General features: G+C 48.4%; 1 protein-coding gene across 1 annotated transcript in view; it reads left to right on the top strand.

The window, feature by feature from the left end:
• Positions 1-4,906: 4,906 nt before the first annotated feature.
• DPY19L4 (dpy-19 like 4) overlaps positions 4,907-10,343 on the top strand; it is a 31,713-nt gene continuing 26,276 nt past the window's right edge. Inside the window, exons 1-3 of the mRNA XM_071554152.1 lie at positions 4,907-5,108; positions 8,911-9,018; positions 9,974-10,098. Coding sequence (XP_071410253.1) covers positions 4,970-5,108; positions 8,911-9,018; positions 9,974-10,098 — 372 coding nt within the window. The 5' untranslated portion in view covers positions 4,907-4,969. The remainder of the gene's footprint in view (positions 5,109-8,910; positions 9,019-9,973; positions 10,099-10,343) is intronic.

Below are 10,343 nucleotides of genomic sequence, written 5' to 3'. Positions count from 1 at the left end.
TCCAGTCCCTTCACCAGCCTTGTTGCTCTTCTCTGGACCCGCTCCAGCACCTCAATATCCTTTCTGAACTGAGGGGCCCAGAATTGAACACAATACTCAAGGTGTGGCCTCACCAATGCAGAGTACAGGGGAAGGATCACTTCCCTGGTCCTGCTGGCCATGCTATTTTTGATACAGGACAGGATCCCATTGGCCTTCTTGGCCACCTGGACACACTGTTGACTCATGTTGAGCTTCCTGTCAATTAGTACTCCAAGGTCCCTTTCTGCCTGGCTGCTCTCCAGCCACTCTGTGCCCAGCCTGTAGCGCTGCAGGGGGTTGTTGTGGCCAAAGTGCAGGACCCGGCACTTGGCCTTATTGAACTTCATCCCATTGGAATCAGCCCATCTCTCAAGTCTATCCAGATCCCTCTGCAGAGCCCTCCTGCCTTCCAGCAGGTCGACACTCCCTCCCAACTTGGTGTCATCAGCAAATTTGCTGATGATGGACTCAATCCCCTCATCTAAATCATCAATAAAGATGTTAAACAGGACTGGACCCAATACAGACCCCTGGGGAACACCACTGGTGACCGGCCGCCAGCTGGATGCAGCTCCGTTCACCAGTACTCTCTGGGCCCGACCCTCCAGCCAGCTCTTAATCCAGGAGAGGGTACACTTGTCCAGGCCATGGGCTACCAGCTTTTTCAGGAGTATATTATGGGAGACAGTGTCAAAGGCCTTGCTGAAGTCCAGATAGACCACATCCACAGCCTTCCCCTCATCCACCAGGTGGGTCACCTGATCGTAGAAAGAGATCAGGTTGGTCAGACAGGACCTGCCCCTCCTAAACCCATGCTGGCTGGGTCTAATCCCTTGTCCACCCTGAAGGTGCTGTGTGATTGCACTCAGGATGAACTGCTCCATAACCCTGCCAGGCACGGAGGTCAGACTGACAGGCCTGTAGTTGCCAGGGTCCTGCTTGCAGCCCTTTTTGTGGATTGGGGTGACATTCGCCAACCTCCAATCATCTGGGACCTCCCCAGAGAGCCAGGACTGTTGGAAGATGATGGAGAGCGGTTTGGCAATCTCTTCTGCCAGCTCCTTCATCACCCTGGGATGGATCCCATCTGGTCCCATAGACTTGTTAGGATCCAGCTGGCTCAGTAAGTCAGTAACTATATCCTCCTGGAATACAGGAGGGGTATTCAGCTCCCTCTCCCTGTCCACCAGGTCCAGAGGCCAGTTGTCTTGAGGGCCACCTGTCTTACTGGTGAAAACTGAGGCAAAGTAGGTGTTTAAGTACCTCAGCCTTCTCCTCATCTTCCTTATCTATATTTCCCTCCAAGTCCAACAGAGAATGGAGGTTTTCCTTGCCCCTCCTTTTGTTATTAATGTATTTATAAAAGGACTTTTTGTTATCCCTAACTGAAATAGCCAAATTTACTTCAAATTCCACTTTTCTTTCCCTAATTTTTTTCCTGCATGATCTAGCTCTATCTGTAAATTCTTTGTAAGTAGCCAGCCCTTTTTTCCATAGTCTGTAAACTTTCTTTTTATCCCTGATTTCTTGCAGAATCTCCCTATTTAACCAAGCTGGCCGTCTTCCTCTCCGGCTGGCCTTTTGGCACACAGGGACAGCCTGTTGCTGTGCATTCAAAATCTCCCTCTTAAAACATGTCCATCCCTCCTGGACCCCCTTGCCTTTAAGGGTTGTTTCCCAGGGTATGCTCTGAATCAGTTCTTTGAATAGGCCAAAATCTGCTCTCCGGAAGTCCAAGGTAGAGGTTTTAATGGTGGCTCTCCTTACATCCCTGAGGACTGAAAATTCTATTATTTCATGGTCACTATGCCCCAGGCGGCCTCCAACCACTACATCATCTACCAGCCCCTCTCTGTTTGTAAACAGTAGGTCTAGCAGGGCCTTACCCCTGGTAGGCTCATTTACCAGTTGATGAAGGAAATTGTCCTCTATACACTCCAGGAACCTCCTTGACTGCCTCTTCTCTGCAGTATGAAGCTCCCAGCAGATATCTGGCAGGTTAAAGTCACCCACAAGAACAAGAGCTGGAGATTTTGAGACATCTGCCAGCTGCTTGTAGAATAATTCATCCCCTTCATCATCCTGGTTGGGCAGTCTGTAACAGACTCCCACAAGGGTGTCAGCCTTGTTGGCCTTGCCCCTGATTCTGGCCCACAGGCACTCAACCTTGTCACTGCTGACCTCAACTTCAACAGAGTCAAGAGACTCTCTAACATATAAAGCCACCCCTCCACCTCTCCTTCCCTGCCTGTCTTTTCTGAAGAGCTTGTAGCCCCCCATAGCAGCACTCCAGTCATGTGATTCATCCCACCACGTTTCTGTGACAGCAACTATGTCATAGTTTTCCTGCTGCACTATGGCTTCCAGCTCCTCTTGTTAGTTTCCCATACTGCGTGCATTGGTGTACATGCACTTCAGCTGGGCCATTGATTTCATTCTCAACTCGGGCTCTATGCCCTTAGGCCTATCTCTGGAGAGCCCAGTTGCCGTCCCTTCCCCCTTCAAACCTAGTTTAAAGCCCTCCTAACTAACCCTGCCAACTTATGGGCTACAGTTCTTTTGCCCTTCCTAGATAAATGAAGCCCATATGCTTTGACAAGACTGGGCAACACGGAGTTTGCCCCATGATCAAAACCCCAAAATTTTGACGATAGCACCATCCCCTAAGCCACCTATTGGTAAGCTGGGCTTTCCTAAACCTCTCCTCATTCATCCCAGCTAGCACAGGAACTGAGGCAATTACTACCTGTGCTCCTGTCCCTTGAAGAGATCGGGTCAGTGCCTTGAAATCTTTTTTAATTACTCTGGTACTCCTTTTATTAATGTCATCACTTCCAACCTGGACAACCAACAGTGGGTAATAGTCTGAGGGTTGGATAAGTTTAGGAAGTCTTTTGGTAATATCCCTCACCCTGGCCCCAGGAAGGCAGCAAACTTCCCTGTGGGACGGGTCTGGCCAACATATAGGGCCCTCAGTTCCCCTCAGAAGGGAGTCACCGCTTACAACAACCCTTCTCTTTTTCCTCTTACCTGTAGTCGTAACCCGTCCGGTAGGCTGGGGGTAACCAGAAGATCTTGTAGATAGATCCTCCTCCTGACTGTCCTCCAACAGACTGTCCAAGTCCAGGGCCAAATACCTGTTTTTTAAGGGCACCCTGGCAGGTGAAAGGGGTCGAGAGGGGGTGTTTTTGCCTCTACAACCAGGCACCTGTTTCCATTCATCCCCATCCCTATGGTTTGTTCTGTCTGCCTGATGGCAGGAGGGGCTGGGCTTCCTTAGGAGTGGAAAGGGTGTGACTCCACCAGTCAATTTCCCTTTTACTCTCCCTTATGTTTCTGAACCTATCGACCTCTTCCTTTAGCTCTGCCACCAGACCCAGCAAATCGTTCACCTGCTCACATCGTATGCAGGCGCTTCTCATACTGTCCTTTGGTAGTAGGTCCAGGCTCAGACAGTCTATGCAGCCAGAGGCCTGAGTGGCTGCATCCTTTTTAGAGGGTTCTGTCTGTATTGACACCCCTCTACTGGTAACAGGAGCAACAGCTTTCATTTTTTTGGGAGGCATGACTGCCTTAAGCTGTGGGGAAAGGTAGAAAGAACAAACGAACAGAGGAGAAAAAAAAAAAAAGAAAAGGCTGCAGAAATACCGAGGCTTCTGCCCTGCCTGTGCGAACTGCGTGCAAACTGCTGTGCCACGCCCTCACTGACGTGCCACGCCCCTGTTTGCCCGCTCCAGGTCACTTGCCCTCCCTAGAGATGTTTTTAAAGCCTTCTCACTCTCCTGCTAACGAGCAAGCCCCGCCTCCAACTCCCCTCTGAGTCACCTGCTGATAGCTGAAGGAGCAGCAAACAAAGCCTGACAGTCCACTGCTTAAGGATGCTTCACCATTTTCTTATGCTCTTTCTTTGCCCTCCCTTTATCCACACAGTTCATTTTGGGGTTGTTAACTTCGAGGAGGTTTGGGGGGAACCTTATCACTCTCTGCAACCATCTGAAATGAGACCGTAGCAAGGTGGGGGTAGGAAGAGATCTCTGGGATCATCGAGTCCAATCTCTGATCAAACACCACCATGTCAACCAGAACATGCCCCTGTAAGTGCCACATCCAGTCTTTCCTTAAACACGTCCAGTAAGGGTGACTCCACGCCCACCACAGGCAGCCCATTCCAATGTATAATCACCCTTTCTGCGAAGAAATTCCTCCCGATGTCCAGCCTAAACCTCCCCAGGCGCAGCTGAAGATCAGGTCCTCTTGTCCTGTCAGTAGTTGCCTGGGAGAAAAGACCATGTCCCCACCTGGCTACAACCTCCTTACAAGTGGTTGCAGAAAGTGATAAGGTCTCCCCTGAGCCTCCTCTTCTCCGGGTTAATTTGGAGCCCCGCGGCCCTTGAGCCGGGCTGGCAGACGGAGGCTGCGGGAACTGCGCCGGACTGGCACAGGATGCTGCTTTCGGAGCCTGCGAGGCGGGGCGAGTGACAGGGCTGTGCCCCGGTACTGCCGGCATGCCCCGGTACTCCCGCTGCGCCCTCATACTCCCCGTATGCCCCGGTAACCCTGTCGTGTCCCGGTATTCCCGCCGTGCCCCGGTATTCCCGCTGTGTCCCGGTACGGCCCCTGTGCCCCGGTACTCCCGCCATGCCCCGGTATGCGCCGGTACCCCCGCTGTGCCCTGGTAGAGCCGCTGTGGCCCAGTACTCCCAGTACGGCCGCTGTGCCCCGGTACTTCTGGTATGCCTCGATCGGGCCGCTGTGCCCCGGTACTCCCGGTATGCCCCGGTACTCCTCCTGTGCCCCGGTAGTCCTGCTATGCCCCGGTACTCCCGCCGTGCCCCTGTGCGCCGCCGCCCGGCTCCGGCCGTCCCCCTGGCTCGGCAGCCGCAGTTCCGGGGCGGGAGGAAGCGCAGGGCCGCTCCGCTCCGCTCCGCTCGGCTCCGCTCGCCGGGGGATGCGGGAGCGCTCCCGCCCCCGCGGCCGGCGGGAGGCGGGCGGTGGCGGCGGCGCGGGCGGGGCGGAGGCGTCGCCCCGCGGAGAGTGGCGCGGGGACCCGGCGGAGGGCGGCGGCCGCGAGCAGGCCATGGAGGAAGGTGAGGAGCGGCTCCTCAGGCCGCAGGGTCTGCGCCGGGTCGGGGCCGCTGGTTGTGAGGCCGGCGGTGTGGCCGCCTCTCGCAGCCGGGCCCGGTCGGGGCACACGTACGGGGGAAGCGCTGGGCTGAAGGGCAGCGGCGGCCGCCCGGGCTCAGCCCGTCCGGCGGCCCCTCGGGCCCCATCCCCTCCCAGGGCAGCCCCAGGCGGGAGGAGGCCGGGCCGGTGCGAGCCCAGGCACTTGTTGGGGACGCTTTCACTTCCCTCGCCCGGTGTTGCCTCTGGGCAGAGCGCCCGGGGCAGCATCTGTGGGCTCCGTGGGTGTCTCCGGGAGTGTGGGTTTTTTTCAGCATCCTTCCGTAAGTTTTAGTGTCCTCCCTCGTTTCGTTAAGGCTATTAGAGAGCATCTGAAGGAAGGCTGTGGAGATAGTGAAGGGCCTTGAGGGGAAGCCATATGAGTAGCGGCTGAGGGCACTTGATCTGTTCAGCTTGGAGGAGACTGAGGGGAGACCTCAGTGCAGTTACAACTTCCCCGTGAAGGGAAGAGGGGCAGGCACTGATCTCTGTGGTGATCATGTCAGAAGTTGTGTCAGGGGAGATTTAGGCTGGATATTAGAGAAGGTTCGTCACCAGAGGGTGGTTGGGCATTAGAACAGGCTCCCCAGAAAAGTGATCACAGCACCAAGCCTGACAGAGTCCAAGAAGTATTTGGGCAATACTCTCAGACACATGGTGTGATTCTTGGGGCTGTCTTGTGCCAGACCAGAAGCTGGACTTGATGATCCTAGTGGGTCCCTTCCAACTCAGGATGTTCTACGATTCTGTTTCACTTTTAGCCCCCATACAGGCATTTTTTCCATGTCTAACCCCTTTGTGGGGTCTAGGAGATGGCATTTAGTTTTTCTGGGGAAATCAGCAGAAACACGACTGTCAGCAGGCACCCAGAGAAATGCAGGAGGCATATGCAAATCTGTTCCATGGCATATTCCAGCCTCCCAGCTATTCTCAGCTGGGGTACTTTCTGAGCTGGATGTGGTTTCTGCGTGTTTAGTAGTCTTAGGTTGTGTGTCCTCAACAGATGTGTCAGTCTTCTCTTGAATCTGTGTAAGTTGTTGGTTTACAGAACATTCTTTGAGTAGGAGGGGTGTACGTGAAGGTGATGTGCCATGACCTGGTTCCTTTTAGCCTGACTCACTGGGTTTGTTTGAGAACTGCTTGTATTAGAAAAGAAGGTGAATCACTGCTCTCTATTCAGCCTGTTGGTACAATTCACTGGCCTGTAGACATCTAGCATGTTTTGGTTGGTCATCTTCTTTTCCAGACTGGCATCCTCAATTTCCTTCCTTGTTCCTTTTATGGGAGCCATTGCTCAACTTTGAGCATCCTAATGGCCTTTCTCTAAATGTTTCCTGGCTCTATCTTATTCTTCTTTAGGTGAGAGGACAAGAATTGCAGACAGTGTTCAGTTTACAGGGGAAAAATAGATGAATATACTGGCACAAAGGAACAATGAGTTACACTTTTCTGCAATACATATACAAAAGGATGTCTGAACAAGAGTGGGAAAAAATATACTGGGACCTTACTGGGAACCAGAAAGCAATCTCAGATGAAAAATTGTGTGCTGGATAGAGAGTTACTAGAGGCTGTGTCAGCAGTTCAAAATTCTAGATAAATTTTAGTTGTCTCCTTGTTTGACTTTCTTTCCACCCCATTTAAAGGATTCATAAAAGGGAAAACATATTTTTTCTTGTTTGAGGCAGCTGCAGATGAAACAGAAGTAACATACTTGGATCTTTCTGTGTTATTGCTTTGTGGAGAGAATCTGTTGTCCAGTGTTCAAAACAGAGGTGAAAATCGTTTGTAGTTCTTTCAGAATTAGAATTTTAAGTTGTTCTTTCTTTGGGAATTCTCTATGAATGCTGCTAACTCTAGACTTTATAACTGTGTTACCCTCCCACTTTGGCTCACTTCTCTGCCAGAAAACCAAAAGAAATACCTTTTCCTCCAGTGTTCTCAGTGCTGTTGCTTTAGTCATAAGTGGAATGACAAGGACAGTCAGTTGTCCCACCAAGCACATCTGCCTATTCTGGTGATTGAGGGTTTTCTTCCCATCCCATTTTATTTTGTGTGGTACAAGTGGTTTTTAATTGCAGTGCATTGGTGTTTATGTTGCTGATTAGCTTCTCATATGCATCACATGAAGTGATACTGGTGTACATTTCCTTTTGGATTGGCATAGTGATAAACGTGATACTGAACACTTTTGTTTAAAATCATCCCAGTTCTTGTATTTTTTAAGAAGGTAGAAATTTTTTTGTTCATTCCATGAAAAATGTTACCATTGAGATCTTGGCTTTCTCAGAATACCTTAGAAATTGCTCTGATACAGGCACACATTGCTTTAATAATTTTCATTTCTATCTCTAGTTTCTAACTTTTAAATCCAATAGTTGGGAGTTAAAGTAGACTGAATTTGACTTGAAGTAATATACAAGCAGAGTAATTAAAAGGTTTGTTGTGGATGGCTTTATGAAAGAGCTGTTTTAAGTCCAGAGGAAATTCATGGCTACAGAATTTCAAGCAATGTTGGACAGTAGGTCAAAAAGGAGAGCTAAAAATTCTGGTGCATGAGTTACAGTTAAACGTTTTTATCCCCTTCCAAAATGGCATGGATATTGTGGGATATCTTTAATATAATAATTATAAAATACTTTTTGCAATGAGTCTTTTTGTATATAGACTCTATGAATTAGACTCCTTGCCCTTCAGACTGTAAAATAATTGGACTAGAGCTTCAAACTGTTCCTGTTTGAATGTATGGCCAGACTTCAGAAAAAAAGATTCGGGCAGGGCTCTCCCCACCTGGGTGAGCCCTTCCAGCCTGCGCAGTGGATGTTTTAGGTGAGGCACAGCGTGTGCAGAACTGGCCCCACCATTTAAGTCCTGAGGTCCATCTGCCACGGCCAAGCGAGCTTGGACAGTGACAGTGAAGTCCTCAGGACTGTCACAGCACCCGGTACTAACTGGGGCTGCCCCTGCTGAGCATCCGAGATCTGATGAGATGGGATGGCAGGGAGGCCTTGAACGGCCAGGGGATGGTCCCACTGAGACCTGAACTCAGGTCCTTGGGATTCAGTCTGGAGTGCTCTCCTTCTGTTTACAGAGAACTTAACAGGAGCCGAAGAAGCTCTTAGTCTTGTGGTGTGATCTGCGTGATTGAGCAGATTGGGCTTTTTAATTATATGTTAGACTAACTGTTTGCAAATCTGCTTAGTTCCAGTAGATCTGAAAGCAGGAAAAAAGTGATATTTATTAAAGAACCTTTTGCCATGTGAGTAATAGGCAGCTCAATTCAATGGACTAGAGCAATTTTTGTATTACAGTAGTGTGCCTTGTACACTATTATAGACAGCAGCGTAAAACCAGGATGAGAATAGAATGGAATTGGCACCAGTGTCTCTCAGTGCCTGCAGCAGCTTATCTGTACTACTGATTTCCTTCATTTGTGTAATATATTCATCATGGAATACTGGCTTCCACTCTGGGTTCTGTGTAATCCCAGAATATGACCTCAAGAGAATGCTGTTGTTTTTTCTAAGGAATAAGACAGGAATTGATTTCTGTATGGTTATATTGTTATTTTAGTTGAGCATGCGACATACTTTAATTGAGTCTTTGTCAAATATATGTTCTATGGGATTGAATCAGTAGCAATAACTGGCTACTACCTGCTGCTGTGTGGGTTTCTCAGAGTGTGATTTTAGGTATTATGTTGCAATAATATAAAAAAATTGTCCTCAGGAGCAGCAGACATGCGACAGAGAAAGAAACAAAACTGCACAGACTCTGACAAAATGGCTCCAGAGCAGAGAAACAAAGAAAACTCAAAGCTGGGAAGATCGCCAAAATGTAAGCTACAGAGTTTTTAGCCGACTTTTGATTTTTGTTTCATGATTCATTTACATTTTATGGGAAGATATTTGTAGCACAGTAATTTATAACAGACTTATTTGAATTAGGTTTATTGAATGTTTCAAGGGAAAACAGGCATGCACATGAGAATTCTTTAATAATGACATTTTATGTATTGTGGAGTGAAATGGTAGTCCTGGACTGTTTCAGGCTGGGGGCAGGGTGGTGGGGGAGAAGGAGAGGAGTTAAGAATCTTACTGTTGTTACTATTTGAATACAAATAAATATTTTTATTTCTCCTGGAATGATCTTTTGGTTGGGAACCCTAGAGGCAGGAAGTTCTGAAACAGGAACAAACAAAAAGTCCTGACAGCTTTTCAAGAAACAGAACCAAAACCAGGTATAAGTTTAGGCAAGCACTCACCAAGCTACCAAAAACTTCTGTGTTCAAAGGTGGCTACAGGTGAAGTAGAATGAATTTGGTAAAAATCAGATTATTTCCTTCTTATATTTAGAAACAGAATGGAAATTTGAATGTTCCAGAAATGGTGTTAGAATGCGGTATTGCCATCTCTGTCTATTCATGTCTTTAAGGAGATTGTGGTGTTTGGGGTAGAATCTAGAGTTTGCTCTGTTAATTTGGAAGGCACTTTTCTTTCTTGGAATTAATTCGAACATGAAGCTTACTGGAATGGAGAGAAAATTTGTGGTGCAGTGTGTGAGTATTTTATCTGAGGGTGCTTCAAAGCAATGGTAACAGCTGGGAAAGAAAACTGCAGGACAGGAATAACAACCCAGTTTTCGAAGTGTCTGTGCTGCTGTTGGTGTGATAATTCTCATGCCAGTTGCCAGTAAGTTCACTTGCTGTTCAGAAATGAGAGTCGTGTGTAGGATGTATTGTTTGTTTGTAAATCCTCTGGCCTGTTTTAGCTTTTTCACTGTCACCTTTCAGATCTGTTAGTCCAGCGTTTTGCAAAGCTTTTCTTTGGCTGCCTCGCAGCCATCACCAGTGGAATGATGTACGCCGTGTACCTCTCCACGTACCACGAGCGGAAGTTCTGGTTTTCCAGCAGGCAGGTAAAGATAAACTACCGAAACAAAAGCCTAATTGTGTCCTTGAAATCAGAGCGGATCCTTGTCAGGTTGGAATTACTTGATTGCAGAATCCGATGCCCTTCTACTGAGGCCTGGCCTCTGTCTTTGATACAGTTTTTTGGTTTGGTGTTTGGTCTTTCTTTCTTTCTTTCTTTCTTTCTTTCTTTCTTTCTTTCTTTCTTTCTTTCTTTCTTTCTTTCTTTCTTTCTTTCTTTCTTTCTTTCTTT

The sequence above is a fragment of the Pithys albifrons genome, chromosome 4, assembly GCF_047495875.1.
Source record: "Pithys albifrons albifrons isolate INPA30051 chromosome 4, PitAlb_v1, whole genome shotgun sequence".
Lineage (NCBI taxonomy): Eukaryota > Metazoa > Chordata > Aves > Passeriformes > Thamnophilidae > Pithys > Pithys albifrons.
This window is presented reverse-complemented; position numbering and strand designations above follow the sequence as displayed.